At 41.7% G+C, this 26,168-nt stretch overlaps 1 protein-coding gene across 5 annotated transcripts in view; it reads left to right on the top strand.

Moving 5' to 3' along the window:
* NPR3 (natriuretic peptide receptor 3) overlaps window positions 1–23,883 on the top strand; it is a 70,680-nt gene extending 46,797 nt beyond the window's left edge. For 3 of the 5 annotated variants that reach the window (XM_073891053.1, XM_073891052.1, XM_025866668.2), the window contains 5 exons: window positions 8,846–8,981; window positions 13,990–14,084; window positions 15,678–15,813; window positions 17,277–17,364; window positions 18,389–23,883. In XM_073891053.1, coding sequence (XP_073747154.1) covers window positions 8,846–8,981; window positions 13,990–14,084; window positions 15,678–15,813; window positions 17,277–17,364; window positions 18,389–18,500 — 567 coding nt within the window. In that variant the 3' untranslated portion in view covers window positions 18,501–23,883. The remainder of the gene's footprint in view (window positions 1–8,845; window positions 8,982–13,989; window positions 14,085–15,677; window positions 15,814–17,276; window positions 17,365–18,388) is intronic. The other 2 variants (XM_073891054.1, XM_025866669.2) reach the window with 1 other exon arrangement.
* Window positions 23,884–26,168: the final 2,285 nt, after the last annotated feature.

Here is a 26,168-nt window from a genome sequence, read left to right as displayed (position 1 = left end):
GCAGTCTCTGTGTTAGATGCAGGGCTAGATCCCAGGGAAACTAAGATACCTACCATATGGTTTGTGCTTCAAATAGTTTGTGGAATATCAGAGTATGGAGGCACGCAAAAGTGTAAAACAGACTGGTCAGTGAGATAATACAAGTTTGCATTAGGTGCACTTGTGGAAGAAAGGAGGAATTGGATGGTTCAGGGAAAGATATAGCAAGAACAAGTTTGAGTGGCTCACAGAAGGTTGATGTGTCCATCAGGATCCTGGGAGGAAATAAAAGACACATTGAAAGGAAATGAAAGAGACCTCAGTGAAGGGACGATTATAAAGTTATGTGTGGAATTAAGGAAGATCAGCAGAAGATGGCAAAGAACTGCGAGGCCTGCAAATCTGGGAAGCTGTTACAACCCCTAGACCAAGAGGAGGGGGAGGTTACTAGCACCCATGAGTCTTGTGGCAGTTGGGGAAAGCCACCTGTGACATCTGGTGGAGGAGTGCAGCCCCTGTTTTCCTGACCTTTATCTCCTTCCACCCTCTCATCTGCTGAACCAACCAGAAGCCTGGGGACAAGGGGACCCAGGTGAGTTGTCCATATATGTCAGCCTCCCAGAGCTCAGAGCTAGTTGAAGAAGGGTGGAAGTGGATCTGGAGGGGGTAACCTGAGAATATCCAGCAAAGTTGAGGAGCAGTTTGCTTTGGATGAGACAAGGCCCATGGGGAGGGAATTCCAAGCCCAGGGGCTAATGTGTAAATGTACCTCATGGCATGCTCAGAGAATCCAAGAAATTTTGTAAAGAGTAGGGCATAGAGTTCATTTGGGAGTGTGGCTAATAATGAAGAGTCAACAAGGAAGAAGTGAGAATATCTAGGAACATACAAGTCTGGTGTCAGAATTGTATAAAGAGCCCAGTGCACTTTTTAATAGCAATGAAGGCTACTGGACTGCCTATTGTCATAGCCTTACATATGGAGAATCATAATAAGTTAATATCACATGCAGCATACTTGTGCTATCAAGGCAGGAATGTATGTAGCTAATTTAGAATGTATGTGGCTTCCCCCAAGAATACTTCCATCAACGGTGTTTATATTTAAAAATTTTGATACTTAGAGAAAAAACATTTAAGAACCTGGAAACTTTGCTTATATGAAACATCTTTTTTTCTTTGATGAAGCTGGGTAGATGAAGCTTTGCTACATTTATTACTATTATTTATCAAAGTCATCATATTTCACATTGAGTGCTAGTTAGAAAAGCATTACATCAGTAGATCTTTTATTACCTGGTTTGGTTGCTGATGTGCTTGGAACAGACTGGTCTCTGAAGTAGGACCCTCATCCTTTACATCCAGCTTGTTTAGATGCTCCTTTGGCATAAAAGGTCTTTTTACTCATTGCAAGGTCAACTTTATTTGAGTCCATGACTTTTCAGAAATCCTGATCCACTTGATCTGAGTCATGTATTAACTCTGGTTTAAAGATTGAATTAAGAGACGAGGGACAATTAGCTTGTTGCCTCATGTCCCCTTTCCTCCTTTCTTCTTCCACCCTCTGCCTTACTATTCCCTCTCCAGGTGTGGAATTTGCTTCTCCATCACTGAAGAACATCGTCAGTCTTAGTCTTCTCTCTATTACTCTTATTGCTCTTTCCAGTCTACATACTCAATTTGTAGAGCTACCAAGCCAATTAAAAACACAAACTAGAACACAAAGCTGTTTTCCAGTATTAGTTGGCTGAACATATGTGTCAATAGGATAAATGTCATAACTAGGCAGTCCTGGTTTGGACCCCTACTAAGAACTTGCCCATCCAACATTTTCTGGAATCTTGACCCCATCCATTGACCAAGATATCTCCATTCTGTTAGAGGGTTAGTTAGAGTTTCTCTCCGGGATAATAACAGTGCCTATCTATGAAAGTTTTGTAAAGACAATACAATAGAACTTAAGTGTTTACATAGCTCCTAGCATGTAGGAGATGTTCAATGAAAGTTAGTTGTTATAATAATTACCTGGCCTTAAAGAGAACTGCTTGACTTTGTTCAGTCTAACATTTTGTAAACTTGTTAACCACAATACTGCTATTTCTAGAGTCATCTTTTAACATTTTAAGGAATGCTGCTGCTCTATGGAATACATCTTGGGAGACTCTAAATTAAGAACTGAACAAAATTAAGCTTTTGACTATTCATAGTGATTGAATAAATCAATAATACTTGAACTAGGAGTTGGAGTTCTGGATCTTAGCTCAGTCCTTACCATACCTTGAAATTGCTTAAAGAAAAAGGGAGATGTTTCATTTTAAGATACATGACAGAAATGAAAATAAGTCCACCCCTTCCCCCCAAGAAAGAAACCCCAAAGCTTGGATTTTTGCTCATCTCTTCCTTGCCATCACATCTCCAGATGACTTAGGGGAAATGGTCTGAAGTTCTCAGGCTGTTTAAAAGGATGTCATCAAGTTGGAGAACATAGAATTTACATGTTCCTTCTTATTTTGGCCTTTCAGAAATAATGAAGCCAGAAATTGTCCTCCTGTGTTTCCCTGTCTCCATCTCCCTCTGGCTTGGTCACTCCTCTTCTGTTCTTGGGTCTACATTACCACCTGACAGTGAACATTGCAGGCCATGCAGGGTCCTGCTGTCTGCCCCAGCCCTTCTCCCACTGGATTTTGGAATATGCATTTATCCACTTCAACATTGTGCCTGATAGGACCCTAGACCTCCGGGAAGAGAAGCCAACGAGTATCCAGAGCAGTCTGTGGGGGTTGGGTCATCACGCCTTCCAGAGGCACAACTCTCTGGTTGGGCACTGATGGGATATCAAGGCCAAGCACAGATACCACTCCTTGGCCATCTGAAAGCCGGGGACAGCTGTGTCATTATGCATGTGTATTTCTCAACTAAGCCTTCAAGGTAATGGGTGATGAGAAGCATCCAGATATGACGTGTGTGTGACACATTCAGAGGGCAAATGTAACAGATGACTGAATTCTCTGCATGAGCAGAGGGAAAGTTTCTGAGTCATTCTCATTTGCTTGTGCTCCACAGCCACCAATTCGAAGAATCCAGTTCCACAGAGTCTTCCTCTACCTTGTTGCTCCCGACCAGGTGGCCCCATGTGGCTTTCCTTGCTGAGATGCGCTCCTGTATGCCATATACCAGCCCTGTGGTCCCTGTGCTTAGCCTCCACAGCTGCTGCAATCATTAAAAGGGCAGCCAGTTGCTGTAGAATGAGAGGGATCATAACTTGACTTAATGATCTTCCTAGGACTGCTTTTGTTTAATGATCCATTCTGTTTTAGGTGATGAGAGAGAGAGAGAGAGAGAGAAAAAATCTGCTTCTATCTGTAGGCAGCCACACTGTAGGCTGTAAGATCTGAGTTAATCCTAGGGTAGGAATTGCTACATGGGTGGGCCTGAGCCCAGGATAGGACAGTCATTTGGGAAACCTAGGGCAAACCCCCATCCCATGTAAGTCATAAGTTCAGTAGAGGGAGGAAGAAACCTGCCAGACATGATGGCAATGCTTCGGCCAAGCACACAGCTGGGCCCTGGCTCTCTCCCTGATGTGCTGCCTAACTCCTGTTAGGAAGCCTCTTGACCTTTGCGTTTCCTCAGAGTTCAACTAGGATAAGGATTTAGATTTTCAACTTAACTTTCCTCAAGGCTAAATTAAGCAAGTGACCAAGTGTGAATTCCATGAAGGCAGGCCCAGCAGAGAAGAACAGGCACTGGAGCGTCTGCCAGTAAGAACGAGAACTCCCTCTTTCGGTGTTGAAGAAGTTGTGATGTCACTTGGTTTATGGACATTCTTGCAGGGACCTTAAATTATAGATTTTTAATTTTATGGTTCAACAGAAAGTTGAATTAAAATGAAATCTGTTTTTATTGCATGGAGATCACTCGTAAAATGTTCATCAAATGGATAATATTCTTTAACCTTTGGTCCATCCCTGCGGCATGCCGAGGTAATTTCTTTGCCCTGTCGGTGATCAACAGGAGCCTGGTAGGTCAGGATAAGTTTCATTTAAGGGTCTTATTATTAATCAGACAAGCTGTCATTGTTCCTGATATGATGGGGAAAGGGAATGTCCTAGACCCACCTCTTTTCTTACCTTGTCACCATCAAAATTTCCGTTTCCTGGGGCATAGGAGTGGTGCAGTCGGTTGAGCTTCCAACTCTTGGTTTTGGCTCAGGTCATGATCTCAAGGTTGTGAGATCGAGCCCTTTGTCAGGCTCTGAGCTCAGTGGGGCATCTGCTTGAGTTTCTCTCTCCCTCTCCCTTTGCCCCTCTTGCTTGTGCTCTCTCTCTCTAAAATAAATAAATCTTTTTAAAAATTTCCATTTCCCTCCTCTCCCCTTCAACTGAATGAGAGGTTAAGGGTCATGTCTTTTTCAAAAGACTCTTGAAAAATGTTGCCCAACACCCTCAGCTTTCCTCATTTGCACTGGGAACCATCGGTTTGTGGTAAGGAAGATAGAAACACTGTGTGATAGGCTTGAGTTACATGAATACCACAAGTAAAATCCCAGGACAGCCTAGCCTTGCATTTAACTTTCTCCCCATAGCCTCTGTCTGAGAGCTTTAAAGGCTTTCTCAGATATCCAGACGACCCGGGGAGCTAGATTACTCCTGTGTTATTCACTCTCACTTTACAGAACAGCTGAGGCATGCAGCATACTTTGCTTACTTGTTTGGAACTCAGGCATTGAGGAATTCATCTATGAATTTGCCCCTCCAAAGAGAAATGAGAAAGACTCCACTCACTGTCACAGATAGGAGCCATGTCATGAATGGTAATTCTTTATGATCAGTTAAAATATAATAAGATTTCTATTCAGCTTTCCCCATGATAGAGGATTAAACAAACAAAGAAACCAACGAACCAACATTAATAGACATGGTTGACAAGAGCTCTCAGAGAGGAAGGCCAGTGGCAAAATGGCATTCTTTCATTTGGAATACCTGCTGCTGGCCAACTACAGAGGGTAAAATCAAGAGAATGGCGATGAAATGATGGGAGTGTTAGTGCCAGCATGCTACCTTGTTCTCGTGAACTTCCCAGAATGAGTGGAAGATGATGAGTGACTTCCATTTTGTTTAAATGATAGATGCTTTATTTGATACACAGCACAAGTAATTATTACCCTGAAACTTGCCCCTCATCATGGTCTACTTCATAACTTTCTTGTGTAGAGTCCATCTGTGTGTTTTTGTGTTGCTGTGGTCCTATTTGGTTGAGATTGTAAACTCTCAGGGCTCATGAACGATATTGCTCAGAATCTAGCAGGGGAATGGTTGTGTTTAGGAATTTAATTAAGACTTACGGGGTGCCTGGTGGCTCGGTTGGTTAAGTGTTTGCCTTCGGCTCAGGTCATGATCCCAGGGTCCTAGCATCAAATCATGTGTTGGGCTCCCTGCTCAGCAGGGAGCCTGCTTCTCTCTCTGCCCCTCCCTCCCTCCCTCCTCCTCTGCTCTCCCTTGCTATCTCTTTCTCTCAAATAAATAAATAGAAATTTTAAAAAAAAAAGACTTATGCCTAATGACGGTAAGGAAGAGCTTTTGGTTAGAAATGATGCTAAATACTGGAATACTCAGGTGAGGGAATCCTATTTTCTTTGATTAGTAACAATAGCATGATCTGTCAGTCAGGACTTTGTGGTTCAAATTTTGTTATGACCAGAGGCAGGGGGACATACCAGATGACTTTGTTCCTTTTAGCCTGGAGGTTGAGTGAAAAATGTTTCAAAGGCAACTTAGTACTTTGGATCTTTTTCTCCCTCCTTAAAAAAATTTTTTTTGCACTTGCAATTTTCAGTGTCTATAATGTGCTTCCCATTTAAAAAACACGTGTGGATGTGAGAATGTTCTCCCCGAGAAAAGATGGTCTGTAGGGTTTTGTTTCTGCCTTGGGGTTCTGTGAGGTAGGTGTTATGAAACCTCCCCCACAGCAGGCTGGGGTGCCAGTGAACCTCGGTGGGGGTCAGCAGCTCTCCTGCTAATTTGGGCAGGAGAGGGAAACACTCAGCCACTTTGAGAGGAAAGAAGGTAAATTTTGCAATCCATTTGCAAATCAAGGTAGAATGAGTTTTCAGACCTGGACACATGTTCAGAACCTAACTGTTCTCTTCTACCATCAAACCTGGTAGGAAGAGAGTAATCCAAGCTCATGTTTGTCAGCTGGATAATTTGGGAGTGTAAAGGGGGCAATCGAAAGAGCATATCAAGGAAGGAAGGAAGAGGAGGGGCCAGAAGGGGGTTGGGGCTGTCCTGTGCTTTGGATCACCGATGACAGCATGGTGGCCCTACGTTAGGATTTTGAGAAGGAATCAGGAAGAAGAGAGAGAGAAGTGGACATCTGATACCCAGTAGCTGGTCCTTTACAGTTTAAGCAGGAGGCATACTAGGCTCTCCAGGAACAATGAGTAGAGAGGGAACAACCCTCCATTAGAGAGTGCAGGAAGACTGAATGGGAGTGATGCTCTTTTGGTTCTAAAAGTAAGGAGAGGATTAGACCAGAGCTTTTCTAAGGCATCTTACATCTCCCATATCCCAAGCTTCCGTGATTTCCTTTTGTAGCAGGCTGAGTTTTATATAATTATCAAAGGGAAGATAGAGCTATCTTTTGAAAAAAATTTTTATCGTGGCCTGAGATATTACATAGCTTAAGTTCACTTATTAAAACTCATTAACTCATCAGCATGCACACTCTCTCAAGCCATGATGACTTCATGGCTTAAGTGAAAATTTCATACTCTTTTGGAAAATTGAATTAGCACAGCCAAATCAGCAGAAAAGTTATCATTGACCAGTAGATGTTATTTCTGTATCATTCTTCTTTGCCTAAGAAAATAATGACTCTGAGACTTAAGCTTGACGACTAAGAGTAAAAGCCAACGTCTACCATTTGTTCTCGCGGTCCCAGAAACTGTTTCAAGATGTTTTATATGCACTAATTCATTTAATCCCCAGAAGAGCTCTGTGGGATCAGTAGGTACTAAACCCCCATTTAGCCAATGAGGAAATTGAAGAGTAGAGAGATTAAGTAATGTGTCAGGGCTAGGATTAGACTTTGGGTCCAGCAGCTAACTCTGAGATTTCTGTGAACCAACATGCTTCCCATCCTCCTCCTTTTCTAGATGGTCCGTGGAATTGACCAGCGTGGGCTGCGTGCTTCACGCTTGGGAGGAATTAAGGGTGTGACACTCTGGAAGTAAGAGAACTGCTTGGTATGTTAAAGCATGAACAAGGAGCTTTAGTTTCCATTAAGTGTAAAATGGGTCCCTAAGATATGTTATACCATAAGTAGATCACTTATCTTCTGAATACTGCTATTAGGAATTAAAGGCTAAGCAAGATCCTTTGGTTTATAATTCTCTATATGTAGACAATAACAACACCAAAACCTAACAGCGAGTACTGACTCTGTCAGGCGCTGTTGGAAGTCTTTCACATCTACTAATTCATTTAAACCTAAGAGCAACCCCATTGGTACTAATATTTTCCAGAGAGGGAAAACTGAGGCTCCGAGTTGTGGAGAAACACATCTAGGAAGTGGCAGAGCTATGTAGTGAGCCCAGGCTCTAGCCGTTATTCTAAACTGCCTCCAGCACTGGGCTTTGGCAAATCCAAAATATTTGCTTCTGTGATGAGAACAGGACTCACCGTGCTTAGGGATGGGATGAGGCCGACTAGTATTGGACACGGGGCTGTGTCTTCTGTGAATGCTTGTGTATTTGAACCAGGTGATGCTGGTCAGTTGTGTCTCTCTTCCTGTGGGATCTTTTTCTAGGGATGAGGCATAGAATGCCTCCTCACAAAGACTCCCAGTGGCTGAATTCATTCTGCTCCATGGCATTCCATTCTTGACACTTTCTCCTGAAATAAGAAAACTTGTTTTGATTTTTGTTTTTGTTTTTTGTACTTTTATGCAGAATTTGTAAGCTACTCAATTTCAAGATTGTATTTGCTTATATCATGTTCAATGAATGTTCAATGGGTTTAAATATGGTATCAGAACTTTCCAGTGGTGCTTATGGAATGAAACAAGGCTGAAAGAAATTAAGAGGCTTCCCCAAATTCACATGAAGCTTAAGTTTCTTGAGGACAAGGACTATCTTATTTGATCCAGGACTCAGCAGTGATAAACCAGTGGTCCTATTTCCATTCCTGTTTGTGAGAGCTTGGGAGGGGGGTGGTCCAGAGGTTGGGTAGGGAGTGGTCAGATGAACAGGAACCACTATAAACACAAACTGGAAAGAGAAACTGAGATGCCATTGCCAATGGAAGAGAGGACACAGTTGCCAGGCAGGTAGAAATGGCAGTGCCCTGCTCCTCTTTGAATCCTTAACACCAGTGCTAGAGTAGGCTTTCAATAGTATCTGAAAATGAATGAATGGATCTGTACAGTTCTTTCAGTCGGTGTCACATTCAGACCATGGAAATATCATGGGGACCGTTAAAGATGGTGAAGACCTCACGGGGGAGGTTGGACTTAGGTTGGCTTGAGGTAGAGAGTAGACGTGAAGAAGGAGGAGGGCTCCTATGTAGAGGGAACTTTGGACAAAGGCAGATGCACCTGGAATACTTAGCCTCATCAACTGCTGCAATTTCCTTGACTTCTGTAATATCTTGTCTGCCCTCCAAATTCCTGAGCTGAGGGAGGGTTTTCCTCACTAAGCCAGTGCCAGGAAAACCAAGGCATGATTCTTGTTAGCTACCCTTCTGCCCATCTCTGCCACTGTTTGTGGACCTTGAGTCTAACTGCTTAACTGCTTTGATTTGCTTACCTTATTCATGAATGTTGAGACATTGGTGTTTGGGCTCACCCAACTGGAGTTTCCTTTCCAGGTTAACATGTTTGTTGAAGGATTCCACGATGCCATCCTCCTCTATGTTCTGGCTTTACATGAAGTACTCAGAGCTGGTTACAGCAAGAAGGATGGAGGGAAAATTATCCAGCAGACTTGGAACAGGACATTTGAAGGTGAGGATTCGGTCTGTAAGGCGACAACACTCTGTAGGTGATCAAGCTGCTTCTTCCCTGGTTCTGCTTTTCTCTCTTACACCTGTGGGACATTGTCAGTTTCTTGTTTTTCTCAGCTGTAAGTGAGGATAGTAGGTCAAGATCAACCCACCTCACAGGCTTGTTGTGAAAATTAAATGAGATAAAGCTTGTGAAAGTGCTTTGATAGAGTCCCACTGATGCAGGAAGTGCCTCATCTCCGTCTGATTGTTAGGTAACAACTCTATGCTTCTTCAAATTAAATTTATCACAAACCTCATTCACAACAAATAATCAGTTTGTGAAGAGTTCTGTGATCAGTTTTAAAAGAAATAGTACTAGATATATACATTCATCTGTTCAATCCTGGATGGTTTGGGATGATAAGCAAGTCCAAACAAGCCCTGTGCTTTTATTTTATTTTTAAGATGGTGACTATCAGCTGTGGCCTTCTTAAGAACAGAGAAGTATAAGAACCATGGCAAAAAATGGCCCATAATCTCATTACTCAAGCAACCTCTGTTGACACTGAAAAATTGTCCAAGAATGAGACTACTCTTGGCTGGAAAATTTAAACAGTACAAAAATGTACAAAATGAAAAGTGAAAGTTTTCCCTCCCACCCTAGTCCCCTCTCCCTAATGTAAGCACTATTAATTTCCTATGAGTCGGTCTAAAAAGATTTTGTGCCTTCTGCCACCCCTTATGCTTTTGTATATCTTATCAAAAAACATACACAAAAGGAATCATATGATGAACGCCACTCTTCATCTCAGCTTTTTAAACTTCTATGTCAAGTAAAAAAAATTTGCCATATGAGCACTCATAGATTCAGCACATTTTTAAATGGTAGTTCCATACTTTTTGACCATATGGCTGCATAAAGATTCCTTTAGTCAGTCTCCTACTGATGGATACTGCAGTTGTTTACAGTTTCTGCTGTCATGCAAAATGCCATCACAGGCATGTTACACATCTTGATGAATATTTGTGAGTACATCCAACAGAGAACATTTCTAGTCATGGGATATCTGGGTCGAAATGTATGTTAGTGCTTTTTTTTTTTTTAGATTTATTTATTTATTTGAGAAAGAGAGAATGAGAGACAGAGAGCACAAGAGGAAAGAGGGTCAGAGAGAGAAGCAGACTCCCCGCTGAGCAGGGAGCCCGATATGGAACTCAATCCCGGGACTCCAGGATCATGACCTGAGCCGAAGGCAGTCACTTAACCAACTGAGCCACCCAGGCACCCTATGTTAGTGCTTTGTAAAGTTAATTAAATATTGCCAAATATCTTCCATAAAGGTCTACTAGTCTAAATTCTTGCTAACAGCATATAGAGTGCTGGTTTCCTCTCAATTCACTGACACACTCAAAGAAAATGAACCTGAGAATGACCCAGTTGCGAGAGACTTGCAGCTATCAATTTCATATTCATTCAGTCGTTCATTCATCAAATAGTCTTGAGCACCTTCTATGTGCCAGGCATGGTTCAAAGTGATGAGGATTCAGCAGTGAACTAAAGATTCTCCCTGCAATCAACTGAGCTTTCAGGGTTGTGGGGGGCACTGGTGATAAAAAAATAAGTACACCATTTCAGGGGCTATAAAATGAAGCAGGGTAGGGAGACAGAAAGTGGCAGGAGGGGGTGGTAGGAGATGGCTAATTTAAAGAAAGTGACCAGGGAAGGTCTCTGATAAAGTTCAGTCCTGCATCCTGCCAACTCTTCCCTTGAGCCCTTTCTACATTTATTTGTAATTCAATGAATGAGATTTTTCAGTGATGGGAAACAAGTACTTCCAAGTCTGGATTTGGGGCCCATATATATGGGTTTTCCTTTGGGACCTCAATGCACTCCCGGCCTCACGCTGCCCTTGCTTATTAGAGGGGTCAGGTTCCAGCTGTCTGGGCAGCGGCTATGGTGACAATGGATTTAATTTCTCCTTGGTGACTTTATTGAATGTTGCATCTTACTCAAAACTAGAGTGACATCTACTTTAACATTAGACAGATTAGAGGACATGAACCAATAAGCCTCTCGGATTGTCTTGCTCAACTTCAGACTGCTTTAGTTGAGCTAGAATCAAATAGGATAATTCAGGGGGCATGTTAGGACAGAGTCAGATTTCCCAGAAGTTGTGCCCAATACACTGAGAAACCGGCGTGTGTGGACACAAGCTCAGCTTCCTCACTGGACATTTGTTCCTGGTCTTCTGAAGGAGGTTGTGAAGGGAAGGGCAGATGCCCACAAGGGCTGGAATTCAGTTTTGTATAGAGGGCATGGACTAAATTTTCCTGTAGCCTGTCTTGATACTTCCATTTCAGGGCTAGGTCTATACTGGCAATATGGAATAAGTCCTAGAACGATCGACTATACAGTTCAGGCTAAACTTAGAATCTTATGTATCTGAATGTAAAGATAATTGAAGCCAATTGGGCTTGAATTGTTTGGAAAGCTCATTTTATTTGCTAAATAGTGATCAATCTGAGGGTAGCCCCCCAAAGAACTCTGAGAAATGGTCACTCTGTAAGTGACCATTAAATTGTCAAGGGAAAAATACTCCGGATGTTATTTGACAAATTTGGATTTTATTACCTTGAAACCTATGACCATCTCTCAAGACTCTCAATAAACGGCCTGGGAAGAAGCTGAATTTCCTCTCTGTGAGAGGTCAGAGTAACAAGGTAAATAAGACTGTGGTTCAAACCTAAGGTCCACTACAGGCCAATAGAAATGGGGGTAGAATCTCATTACTTATGTACAGGAAAATTCTGCTGTCAGCCCTACAATCTCACCTTAACACAATACTCTCAGGTGAACTCTCACTTGCTAATCGGCCACCCGGAGGGTTCTCACTCCATTTCTTGGCAGAATTGTAATAACCTAAAGTGTAATGAGGTCTTGGATTACTAGGGCCACTTTGTTTTCTAAAATACTCTGCAAAAGCCTTAGCAGAACACACCTTTATAAACACCTCTGAACAGAATGACAAATGGTTTTGGATAAGCAATATGTTTGGAGATAAATATGATTTTTAAAAATGACATTTCTTACCTAAATGTTGTATAGGCTGTCAAGGATAAACAAGTTTGAGATAGGTGTATACTTTGTAACCAGTCTGTATTAAAAAGACAAAAAAAAAAATCAAGATGAATGGTAGCTCCATTCTGTTTGTGGCAAAGTAGACCAAAGTCTGGAAAAATCAGTGGGCCTTCAAACCACAACCCAAAGGACAGTAAACCCAAATACTTGCCCTCTCCAAACCACACCAGAGGATGGAACTTTCCCTTGGGATTGCTTTTCCCAGACATTCACTTTACTTCCGGAGAGAATCAAATCAATAGAAACACTAAGAATTACACTGAACTCTATTAGGGTCTAAACTGAAAGAAAACAAATAGTCTTAGTTAATTAGGAAGTGGCTGACATATGCATTCTCTTACTTAGTTAATGAAAATTACAATGCAGACGTATTTAATAGCAACTAATGATACATATTTGCTTTTACTGATTAGCTGTCTAAACCACTGTTGCTAGCCAGGCAAATTCAAATCCTTCATGTGGGCGCTTAGGGCCACCCGATTCCAGTCTGACATCTCACTGCTTCCTTCCACACACAGGGGCTACCTCCCCCAGAACCTCCTGGTCCCTCTGCTTCCTTTCAGCTTCCATGCCTTTAAATACTAACAAGGCTGGCCTTTCTGCTGAGAATAGTGCTACTCCCTCATGGCTACTTGTCTAGGTCATGGACTTCACTAACATTCCTATAAAAGACCTGCTCTTCTACTGAGTCTGCTTGAGTCTCCAACTAGACGCCAACTCCTTCTCTGAGTGGCATGGGCACGGTCGGAGGTCCACTCCCAGCTTCCAGGCCCAGTGGCGGTAGCAACAGCAGAAGAAAGCAGCTAACATCTTTTACACCTGCGGCGCAAGTGCTCGACCTGTCGTGGCTCAGTTAATCGTCTCAACAGCCTCTTGGCTGGGAGGTGCTGGTGTCTCTCTTTTACGGTCTTAAAGACCAAGGCCCAGAGGGCTAAGTCCTTGCCCACGGACACGGAGCTCATAAATGTGAAAGCTAGGATTCAAATACATGTAGTCAGAAATCCTTAGTCCGGGCTGCCCCTGTCTTGAGGGGGAGAATGTGTCCAGTTCATCTTTGCCTGGGCAGTGGCATTAAACTCAGCACCTAGTGCTGGCCCAGAACTCATCTGGATAAACAATGACTGATTTAGTGTGTCTCTGTGAGATGGTGGATGTCAACTACGCTTGACGTGGTCACTGTTTCACAGTATATGTAAGTCAGTCTTTTGTGCCGTACACTTGAAACTCATACAGTGATGTGTGTCAATTATAGCTCAGTAAAGCTGTGGAAAAAACCCCAAAACAAAACAAACAGGAGTGGACACAGTGGGGTAAAGACTAGCTCCTCTTTAGCTCTTGGCCCCCGTGACCCATGAAGCAGGCCCTCAGCTTTCCTGGGCATCACGGGAGCCCATAATGAAGCAATTTGCTGAGTCCTGGGCCTAGAACGAGTTTTCTTTTCTTTTTTTTTTTAATTTTATGTTATTTTAGAACGAGTTTTCTTTTCTAATGTTTGGTCAGTGATAACACATACTCATGACAAGTCTAGGAGCACACTGCACTTCCAACCTCTCTCCCTCGCAGATTTTTTTTTTTTTTGATTAATACAAAACTCTGGGATAAGCATGCTGCTTTCAGGATTAGCTTTAATTTTTTTTTAACATATTCCCCGAAGAAGGTCATTTATTTCTTTTTCTTTTCATTTTTAAATGAAGAAATGTTAAGAATTTAGGAATGCAGACACAGTACAATGTCTTTCCAAATGCCAACAAAAATGCTCAGAGTCTGATGAGATTCCCTGTGGCATGAGTTTGTTTAAAGAATCCTGTCAATTCACTTTCTTGTTTTTGTTGGCGGATGGAGGTCTTGTAAGTCACTAACTTGGAGTTCTTCACATCTCATCCTCTAGGTATTGCTGGGCAGGTGTCCATAGATGCCAACGGAGACCGGTATGGGGATTTCTCCGTGATCGCTATGACAGACCCCGAGGCGGGCACCCAGGAGGTGAGCAAATGACACCCTGCCTCGGCTGCTCCTTCTGCTTGTTGAGATTCCAAGGAATGCTTTCGTCCCCGTGTCCACATAGCTGTCCCCAACGCAGTCTCCAAATAAAAATGAGCTGAAAGTCTTGGTGTTTCCGAGTAGGGAGGGCTTACTTCTGGTTGAGGATATCCTGGATGATTTCAAGAAATGGTTCCATGTTTACCCTAAGTGGGCAAATGCTATGTTTCCAGTGGCCAAGTGTGCTTCTTGGATGGCTGTCGCCCAGAGTTGATGTTCCCATGGCACCTGATGGGACCTGGCATAAGGGACTTGCTGCTTTTCTCCTAGTGCACATGTATTGGGCCTTTGTGGGAAGAGCAGAGCCAGCAGAACCTGGCACTTGCTACATTTACTGGATGCTTCTTTAACCCTTGGAGTGGCCTGGGTCTTGTGGACATTCTGGTCTCTCCCTCTGTGAAAGGTGGATAGTAATCGTCCATTGTAGGGTGGCTGTGAACATTCAGGAGTGGATGTGTGTAAAGTACTTGGTAAGTGCTCAGCACATGCCAGTGATCGTTAGATTTTGGTGATTATCTAGAATTCTTTTCACTACGACATGAACTAGCCTGTGGAAGCTTGCTGGGCCTCTGTCAGGAGAGAGAGGGGTGATGTCACAGGCCACTCAGGGAGCAATGTGCGGGTGCCCAGCAGAAAGAGAAACAGATCCCGAGAACCTGGGTGGGAAGGTACTTCCAGATCAGGGCTCAGGTAGCTGGTGAAACATCGGTTTGAAACAGAAACTGGACAAACCTTGAATCGAGTCAGCAAGGAAGACTGTGCCCGTTGAAAAAGAGAGTTCAGTCTGGAAATGGGGGCACAAATAGGTAAATTCATCAGAGAGGAGAGTGAACTCCTGAAGTCACTGACTAATCTTCCAGCCAGAGAAGGGTGAAAGAGGATGTTCCTAAAAGACACTTTTTTTGTTAAGATTTTTATTTATTTATTTGACAGAGAGAGACACAGCGAGAGAGGGAACACAAGCAGGGGGAGTGGGAGAGGGAGAAGCAGACTCCCCGCGGAGCAGGGAGCCCGATGCGGGGCTCGATCCCACGACCCTGGGACCGTGACCTGAGCTGAAGGCAGACGCTTAACAGACTGAGCCACCCAGTGCCCCCTTTTTGACTCTTTATATGCCCAGCTGATTGAGTGGTATGAGGCTGTGTACCTGTAATGGTTTAATCTGGCTATGAGGTGGGCCCCGACTCTCTCCCACATCCCTGAAAGCAATCTGGGCTGGGCTGGGCTGACTGTGTGGGCTGCTCGGTGGCGGAGGGCAGATGCGTGGAGTGGCACCTCCTCTGATGAGCAAGGGAAAAGCCATAACTTCTGAGATTGTTGTTTTCTGTATAACCGCTTTCCTGCTATAGGGAGCCACAGTTCTCCCTAAATTATGCTTACCTTAAAAGCACCATTAGTGACTGCAAATCTTGATTTACAAAGTCCTCAAAAAGACATCATTATAGTCAGAGTGACGGGGCGCCCACCCTACGCCTCCTTTGGAAACAGAGAACTTTGAGCTTTCAGTTTGCACATTTGTTTTTTGCTTTTACATAGGTCATTGGTGATTACTTTGGAAAAGAAGGTCGTTTTGAAATGCGGCCAAATGTCAAATATCCTTGGGGACCTTTAAAACTGAGAATAGATGAGACCAGAATTGTGGAGCATGCAAACAGCTCTCCTTGCAAATCATGTAAGTTTAGAGACTTAATTTGCTCTGCTTTTCACAGTCTGCACTATCACCACAATGCAAGTTTAAAAGACAGATTCTATCCAGGAACTCATGTTCTGAAAGTCCACCTTGCTTTTTCTGATGTGGTAAAACCCATGGGAGCAGTACACAAACTGGCATCCCACTTTCGTCAGATGTTTCTAGGTCTTTCTTCTTTTTTTCAAAATGGTAGAAGGCCTCTCCCTATTATTACCCCTCTTACCATAATACAATCTCTTCACGTTTGAGATGTCCACTTAGGGAAAAGAAAAAGAGCCCATATTACATGTGTAGCAAGTCTCATTCTGATTTTCAGAGTTTGTAGGTGTCCTTCTATCCCTCAGAACCAAACAGGTAATATCCCTTAAACACCCTCAGATTTACAAATTGGCAAATCAGTGTAAAATATGCCTTTTATGAGTGTTTTGTTTGGATATCAAACAAACATAAACATAGAAGCAGGTGGACATTCTTACAAGGAGCCTACAAATAGGAAATTGCTGGAAATCCTTGCTTTAGAGATAAGCTAGTGAGGGAGAACCAAGGGAATATCGATCTTTCGGGCCAGTTAGTCACTTTAGGCTAATATATGTATGCTCCTTACTTTGGGACCAGCCTTCAAACGGTGTGATTTGTGTATATGCGATAATTATGGGAGGGAGTAAAGCAGACATATGTTAAAAAAAGTCTCTGGAGTTCTGGGCGTGGATTTGAAATCCCACCCTTGTCACTTAGTGGTTTTGTGATCCTAGGAATGTTCCTTTACCTCTTTAAACCTCAGTTTCCCCATATGTAAAATGAAAAATGTGTACCCAATCCTTTGGGCTGAGGATTAAATGGGATAATGCATTAAAGGCTGTTTAATATATACTGTTTGTATAAAGGCTACTTATCATATTTATATAATAACTGGGACGCTACTGAACTCGATTGTTTCAAATTGATATGCACGTTTTCACAAAGCTATATAGGACATTTTGACATGAAACTCCGGCTTTGGTGAGAGAACATCTAAAAACAGAACATTAGCCCAAATCATTTTTCACCAAATCTTCTAGCACTTTGAAGTGTCACCATCTGTCTGTGAAAATAAGATGTACTGGGTCAGCCCCACGGCCCGTCCAGTTGCCTTCTCTGACTAGGAGCTCAAGAGAGAATGGATGTACCTGAAAACCTCTGTTTCCAGCATTCCTCAGATCTTTCTTGAACCTGCTTTATTCCCATTGTTTTCCTATGGTCCTTTCTTAAATGCTTCTTAAGCTTTGTACTTGGCAAAAAAAAAAAAAAAAAAAGGGAAAATGCAGGATCCCCTAGAAAAACTTTCTTAAAAAAAAAAAAGAAAATTTGCCACAAGTGGGAGATTGGGATATACCTTCCAGTGACTAAGACTTGAGACATTTCTGTTTCTCCAAATGAACTCTGATGGTCTATGTTTCTTTTTTAAGCAGGTGGTCTAGAAGAGTCAGCAGTGACAGGAATCGTTGTGGGAGCCTTACTAGGAGCTGGCTTGTTAATGGCCTTCTACTTTTTCAGGTTAGGATGCTTTATCAAGTTTTAGAACTCACTGTCGCCTTGGTCACTCACCTTTGCATAGTCCTCCTTGTGACTTGTCCATATCTTGCTCTTACCCTGAAAACATGGCGGTTAAAAGAACGAAGCCGTTCTTTTTGACGGTCTTCATGACCCTGCTGGTTCGGTGGTCAGTGGGTTAGCACACTGGGCAGTGGCCCAGGGCTTTCTACTGCATCCCCCTGTGGGCCACAGAGCCCTGCCCTCCTCTGATCACAAATATTCTGATGTAAATTCCTACCAAATGTGTAAGTGGAGAGGGAATCTGGACAAAGGAGAAACAACTTACCTATTCTTATGCTGCCTCTGACCCAGAAATAAGTGTCTGGGTTCATCTTCTGAAGAGGGGGAGGTGGTTCTGAGCAGGCCACACTCTCAGGCTGGTCTGTGCTCAGTAATTGGAGAATCCACACATTTAATTGCCACTGTGGTTAAGCCCCCAAACTTGTAAAATTGTAATATTTACGTGTGTTCAAGGTATTGATAGTCGTAAATCATGAGGGCGGTCCATTCCTCTGTAATCTTTGGTGACTGAGTTTGTGGCTTAGTCTCAAGTCATTAGACCAAGATTTCTTCATTTCTGTATGGAAATGTAACCCCGGGTGTATGTGAGTCTTTGTGGGAACAATTGTATTCCTGTTCCTTTGGTCACAGTACACTTAATCTGATCTTTATCTAGGGCATATCCTGGGAGTTAGGGAGAGCTTCTGTGGCAGAATAGACAAGACTTAACCCACAAGGCACCCAGGGAAAAAGGGGAGGGCTTGTTCTATGGCATTTCAGAAAGCATGCCAATTTTCCTCCTTGAATAAGGGCATAACGCCTTGGGGCACACTGCTTTAATCTCTGACCAGGGTTTCGTATTCTGTCACTTCTCATTTATCAACCCAAACCCAGATGTCCCTTGAGGGCATTCTTTGTAAGAGAAACCATAGTATTTTGTAGCCAAGTGAGATTTTATTACTACATTCACTTTCCCTTTACCCAGGAAGAAATACAGAATAACCATTGAAAGGCGAAGCCAGCAAGAAGAAAGTAACGTTGGAAAACATCGAGAGTTACGGGAAGATTCCATCAGATCCCATTTTTCAGTGGCTTAAAAGAAAGCCTTTTCTTTTGGCCTGAGATTCTTTAAGGAGATAGATGGGATGAAAGACATCAATGGAACAGAAGGGGCGCTCTTGAAGAACTCATTCTTTTAAGCAGTTAGTCATTTCATTGTAAAATTTCTTTAGAAGCTCAGGAACTATAATTAATCACCATATGCCTCCTGGCCTTTCACCCGATTACAAACAAATATGAGAATACAACATCACTCTGTTAAATGTTCATACTGTTGCAAGGGCATATGATTAGATTTATGTTTGAAAATCTGATGTCTCCATATCTTGATGGTTTTTGGGGGCATTTCATATAAGGCTACAAAAATGTGGTTTTCTTAAATGAAATGTTTTATAGCTAGAATAAGATCATTTTTACGAGTAGAATATTCTTGGAAAGAATTTAACATCCAAAAAGAGGAAAATGTAATGAAAAATCCCAAGGTTGGAAATACAGTGTTCCTTTTTCTAGTGCTTGTGGACAGATTAGAAGTTGAGGACTGCTCTGTCCAATGTATATATATTCAGGACCTGACTTCATATCTCGAAAAAGGATTTCCTGCTTATCTTCTTCAGTGTCTCATAAAAGCTATTCTGGAAAGTTGTAACTATTATTAAGATAAGAGGATTTATATAAGAAAAGCAAATCTAAAATGTTTCACTTTTTAATGTAAAAAAAAAGCCCTATTTCACACTAACATTTTATTTTTAGGTATTTTAATCTTATATTTTGCTATTAGAAAATGTGTCTATTTTTTCATTTTGAAGATTAAATTCCACTTATATTTTAAAAGCATGGGTAAAGTGTACAACAAACCAGCAAAGATGAAAGATGCTTCTCTTACTCTCCCTTTTTCCCTATCCCTCTTGGCCAAAGCCAAATGCCAATTGCTACTTTAATTACAGAGATCTAGAAATGTATTCAGATCACAGACTCTACAGGAGGACATCGATTTACCTGCTTTAAATGCAAAGTTATTTTAGAATAGACCTCTTCCAGTTCTGGTCAAATGATGAGTTTCAAGATAAAGAGTGGAACTGATTAGAATTAACTAGGGTTTAAGGCAGCCCTTTTTCCTTAAGAACAACTTATAGAGTATTAGAATTTGACAGTAAGCACAGAAATGATAAATTTAAAAATGCATACATGACATTTTACAAGATTCAGTGATATTTTGGTTAAAAGAGGGAATCTAATAGCTACTATATTCCTTCTTAGTTGACTCCACAAAGCTTTATAGTCATCCACTAATAACCCGTGTAATAGCGGGTGAGGTATAGATATAAGAGATTTGAACAAAGTTAAATAAATATTTACTGAATATCTACTTTGCACCCAGTACTCTGCACATAGGTGTAAACTCAGGTTGCCATTTTTGCTGATAATTTATGGAGAAAATAGTGAGAGAAGAATAGGGAGTTGGCAGATTAGCATACCATGTTGTAATTATGTCACTAGGGGCTTTCCTTAGTAACATTTTGAACATCTGGAAAATAGTTTTTAAAATTATCTTAGTGACTATAAAAGATCATGCATAGGGAGGAAAATAGGGGAGTTTGAGCAACTCCTTGGTAATGATGGAGGTCATAGCTCACACAGGCGGGAGTGGAGGCAGGCAGAGGGAAAAAAGCTGCATATCTTGGAAGCTGGCCTGAACTTGTTTCCCTGGAGGAGTCTGCCTCTGTCCCTCCTACTTCCACCAGCCAATGGATTATTTCAGTGAATGGATTATTTCTGTGTGAGGCATATTGCCCTTCTACATTTAAAAGATGGGATTTAGGCAGTTGGAGAGCATGTTAACCAAATGAGCTATGATCAACTGAAATGACTCTGTTGTAGTTCTCCATGGTGGATGCAAAGGAAAAAGTGCTGACTCAAAAAAGGAAGGCAAAAGAAGACAAGAAGGCAAGGTCCAGAAATTCCAATGTCGGAAGAGAGTCTGGGAAGTAAAATCTAGGAAAGCAAAACATTTAACAACTCAGGACTCCTCAAAGTGAAAACAGAATGGAAGGTTTGCATCCATCTTTTTCTTGTGAATTGAAAGCTTATTTCTCTCTCATTTTTATTTTTCATGATATTTTCAATGTATTTTAGAGATATTCATTTTATACTACCTTGTGTTTGTGAAAAAAATTTAAATTTCAAGCCTATGTGCTTATTACAGGTGGGAAATCACTCTGCCTGGTTGCAGTCTTTGGACGTGAATATTTCTAACCTTTCTGGAAGTAATATAGGGGCTGTAACTGTAACATTAACTGTAACATTTTTAAAGCAAATATCTTTTATTTCTCCTTCACAGAGAGGAATAGTTCTAAATTTAATATTATATCCCCAGACAAAATGGTAGAAGTGAGATTTTAGTTTTATTTAAAATGGCAGAACAAGTCATGAGGTTTCTCATAGGTACATGCCATTCGGTTCCAAAGTTAACCGTTCTGGGCGTTCCTAAGACTGAGTGCTTATTTACGTGTCTGTTTTCACTTCTTTCCTCCTTGAAGTCATCATATGAGTTACCAAAACTCCATTAAGTTTTGAAAACTCCATTAAGTTGGAAAACTTTGCTACAAGTGTAGGTGTTTGGCGCAAGTGTATTCTGGGTTAGGACCTCTAGAGATTATAATTTGGGACTTAATTTCCTTACTGCTAAGCAGCATCTTTGACAACTAGTCATTCATACTCCACCAGAAGCCACATATCATACAGTAAAATAAATAGGGCTTTAATTCTTAAATCACTCTATAAATTTTTACCCTGAAATCTAGGGCATTCAGATTTCAGAAGGGAAACTTTATCAGTATTTTTTCATCTGGCCAAAGAAGCTGATATTTATATAGGTCAAAATGAGTATATATTTCTTGTATATATTCATGGTGTTGGAAGTAAGTATAGGTTTTATGGTCATCATTGTCACCTTCTTAGATTTTTTTTTCTGGATTCAAAAATAAAAGCTTTCTCCAGATGATCACTTCTATCCAGGAATAATTTTCTGTATAGAGTGCGTATCTTCCCCCCGACTGACTACAGTATCCACAAGGAAGCCCCTATAACATTACATTTCTCAGAACTGTCAGCTTGTCCTTTCCTGAACCACAGACATAGTTTCACAGGCTTTGAGATAGTTATTATTATTATTTTTTTACATTTCAGAAGCTATATTTAAAGGAGGGAGAAGAGAAATGTATGGAAAGAGAATGTCTCCTTTTCTCCTCTTCCTTGAAATTCAGACTTTTGCTTTAAAATTTCCCATCACTTCTCCCTGTTCACAGGTTCTAGGGTTCTTAACTTATTCAAGGTACCTGTGCCCCCTTTGTCCCTAATTTAACACTTTCCTTCTGGTTGCTACTGATTTTGGGAGTGTAAGCTATGCTGTTGGCAGTGAAATTAAAGCTACTGTATAGAACTCATACAGACGGTGACAATTCAGAAATTAGCTTCCCATGGCATCATCACCTTCTTGTGAGTGAGTATACAGAGCTATTTGTGGAAGTCTCTTTAGGAGGCCAAATAAAATATTATACCACCAGTATAAGGGATTGTTTATAAACTGAAAGGAATGCATACTTATGTTTCTTGGGACCCAAAGAATGCAGATCCTGAGTGGGTACAGTATAAAACCAAACACCAACACAAATTAGGCCCCTCGATCTATATTTCAGGGGTTCTGTTTAGTTATGCCCCTGGTGGTTAGTGCTTCATGGAGAAGATGAAAATAGGCTGAATTTCTTCTTCAGTGGAAAAAACTGAAACTGTCTGAAAACACAGAATATGTTTTGGGGGCAGTGTGGAAGCATAGAAGATGAGAAGGTGCTGTTCAGAGGGATTTGTTTCTTTTTCAATTGATCTTTAAAACTACAGAATACCCAATAATTTAGCCCATCTTCAACAGCCAGACTCAGCAAGAAGCTTGGGACACATCCAGCCAGAAGAATCAGGAGCTTGATCCTCCAAAACAAACAGAAGAGAGTGGCATTGCAACTAGCCCCTGTCCTTACCACTCCTTTCTCACTCACAACCCCTGCCATCATCCATCTCCCTCAACACCCCCCCACCCCCGCACCATCCACTTGAAGCTCCAAAGATGAGTTGGCATCTTGCCCATGCAGGTAGAAACTTGTGAGTAGGACCTCTGTACTTCCTCAGAGGGAAAAAAGACAAAATAGTGCTGCCTATAAGAACGTAGCTGGCTTTGGATCAGAACCCACACATGCTCTGGGGCTGGGCAAGCCTGTGATGTGCCTATATTCCAACAAGCCTCGCTTTGGTTTTCAGCATGTAGATCTCACGAATGTCTCTTGAAGGCATACCCCACAGCTAGACCCTAGGATTAAAATGACTTTCAAAAGGGGCTAGATTGGAGTTTGTTCAAATTTTTCATTAACCACTAATGTTAATTCATACCAAAGGTAAAGCAATTCTAAACCAGCTGATGCTGTTAATGCTCCTGTTTTAAGCTACGTCGAACATGGTGAAAGGGTTTCAATGGGAGTCGAGTGTCAGAAGTAAAAATGCATGTGTTATAATAGCTCTTTGATGTATCAGGCGTGGAATGTTTCCTAGGGGAGACATTTGAACAAGCAAAATTAAGAGTTAGCAAAAATGGTGTTACTTTGATTCACATGTTTAAAGACCTAAATTTTATGCACAGGAATAAAGGGCCCTTCCACCAAGGGTATAAATCGTCACATGACTACCAAATTGTTTTTTATTTGCTAGGGGAACAAAGCTGTGATAGCACACAATAATTGGGCAGAAAATTTCGAGAAAGAGGAAAAGTTGGATTTCTATATAGGATGCCCTATTTATTATTTAATGCCAACATCTGAAAGAGTTCAAAGTGGTGCATCTTACTTGCAAGACAGCAATGGGGTGCCCTCAACAGCCTGGAGATGTTGTGAGTTTGCAGACTCTTTTTGCTGGGTCCTGGGAATCTGAGCTTTGTTCCTCATGCATGGTGAATAGTTGAAACCAAGAGGACATGGAATAGATACCGTGGAGGATTATTTCTGCAGCCCTTGTCTTCTGGGCCATATTACTCATTGTTATTCTAAATATAGGACTACCAAACAATACAAATCTACCATGAGTATGGTAGAAAAAAAAATAAAAGCTGCACAAGCTACAATTTATTATTTTAATGTAAGTAGAACTATCTGCATATAATGTGATTTAATTTATTGTTTTGTGTAGAAAATGAAAATTAATGACTGTGGATATAACCCCCCGTTTTGTATAATATATTTTATTTCTGGTGCAAACTGGTCGTTTAAAGTATCTACTTCGTTTGGTGTTTGGATAGAAATGTGTATGTGTTCTTGTAAATGTTTCTCTTAAGCAAGAATGCCACATGCTCGCAGTATAACAATGTGTTCTCATTAAAAATACATCCCACGGAAACCTTTTCCTGTTTATAATTCAACCAACATACACTGCACATATCCATATTCTCTGAGGACTTTCTGTTTTCCTAGGGAGAGTTTAAGTAAAGATCAGTTAGTGGTTGTGATGAATTGTACTGCTTGAATGGTACCCATGAAAGAACACAAGAATTTTTGCCCAGCAAAGGGAAGTTTATAGAAATAAGAAAACAATATATTATAATGAGTGGTAAACCTTGAATTGGCAGGTAAGGAAAGAACTCTTCAGGAACACTGTTACTTTGCATCTCTACATGGTTACACAGTTGGCCTCACCGACTCATATGGTGATGTCCCTTGCCCAGCTGGAAGAGATCCTAAGTCAGTTTTGTCACTCTAAAGAGCTCCTCAGGTTCTAGCAGACTAAGCAAACTGATTAGCCTCAAGCATCTCCAGTTGCCTCAGGGTTGTAAAAAGCTGCTTCATTATCTGGAAAGTTATTTATGATTTATTTTAAGCTGGAGAAACACAGCGATTCTCATGGTTGGAGTGATGTTTCCCTGTTCCTGCTGTGGCTACGGCTGCCGGTGATCTCCCCTGACAGCACCACAAATGCCATTCACACTGGGTGCCCAGGTTTGAGAAGATTCTGAGCAGGATGTGTTTCTGGGCTGCAGGTGGGAGTGGGGGGTTGGGGTGGTGGTGGAGGGCCTGACAGCAATGAAGGGTGGGGCCAGGAAATCTCCAGGAAACACAGGCTGTCCACTGGGGCTGCCCGACCAGAATACCACAGACTGGGGGTCTTCACCAGCAGAAATTTATTTCTCACAGTTCTGGAGGCTGGAAGTCCAAGATCAAGATGCCTGCTAATTTGGTTCCTGGTGAGAGCTTTCTTCTTGGCTTATAGATGGCTGCCTTCCTGCTGTACCCTCACATGTCCTTTCCTGGGTACATACATGTGCAGAGAGAGAGAGAGAGGTATGTGTTGGGAAGCCCAAGCCAGTGTACTGAATTAACAACATGCAGAGTATGATTTCATGAATGAGGGGGCACAAGGTACCCACACAGGGTTGGCAGGTAGCTCCCTTAGCATTGGAGCTCCCACTTTAAGCAAGTGAAAACCTTGGGGTTCTTTTGATTGAAGGCACAGTTTCAATATACTCACACAAAGGAAGTAAAGTCACAAGATTTGTTACTTACAAATCCCAGGAACAGGTGTGTGGAGGACAGGAAATGCAATGAGGGGAGTAGGGAAGGGGGAAGGCAGTCCTCTGTCCCAGGTCATGAGTCAGCATGAGACAGATAGCAGGAGGGGTGCCTGGGTCACTCAGTCGGTTAAGCAGTTAAGCATCTGCCTTTACTCACATCATGATCCCGGGGTCCTGGAATCGAGACCCACAATGGGCTCCCCACTCTGGGGAGTCTGCCTCTCCCTTTCCCTGTGCCTCTCCTCCACTCTCACTCTCTCTATCTCTCAAATAAATAAAATAAAATCTTAAAAAAAAGGGAGAAACAGGGTAGCAAGCATCTATTATTTATAAGGTAGTAGGGGCAGAGATCTCTAACTTTTCACAGGCTTAAGTCCAAGTGGTTATTTTAAAGGGCACCCTGTGAAAAACAAAGCATACTTTCAAATTATTTCATTACATTTTACTGTTATCTATGCATTTGAGGTTATTTACATCTACTCTATCTGCAAGATATCTGTAAGGAATCATGCACTACTGTACATCTCTTTTTAGCTCCACATTCAATGGAATCAGGTTGGTAGCTTGACATTGGCCGTGTTATGAGTATTTACACCATAAACACCAACAAATGCTACAGATCATGGCACATTCCCTCCAGAGAACTGGTTGTTAAATGTTTACCAACGTACCATTGTTTACCATTTTCCTCTTCCTACTAGGTGAGCCCAGAATGCAACCCATCAACGATGCTTCTCTTTCACAGAAAAAGAAATTGATATTCTGAGAAGTTAAATGACCTTTTCAAAGTCTCACAGTTGATAAACAGTAAACCCAGCACTAGAGCCCAGGTCTTCAAAAGCCTACCTAGTACTCTTTTTATGCTAGGGAACGAAGGATACCTCAGACTCTAAAAAAAACCTTGAATATTGGGATAAACTTCCCAGCTTACTAATGGCCCTGGAGAAAGCACTGCCCTGAGAGTCTCCCAAGAGATCAACGATTTGATTCCTGATTCCTTAAAAGACAAAAATGCTTTTATGGCCATAGCTAATAGTCCCAACTGTTTTATGAGAAACCCTCAGTATTTTAGTGAGGTTTGTATGTGCAGTGGAAGTTGGAGGAT

This window comes from Callorhinus ursinus, unplaced genomic scaffold (genome assembly GCF_003265705.2).
Source record: "Callorhinus ursinus isolate GAN/ISIS: 27379988/994484 unplaced genomic scaffold, GSC_fseal_2.0 scaffold3, whole genome shotgun sequence".
Lineage (NCBI taxonomy): Eukaryota > Metazoa > Chordata > Mammalia > Carnivora > Otariidae > Callorhinus > Callorhinus ursinus.
This window is presented reverse-complemented; position numbering and strand designations above follow the sequence as displayed.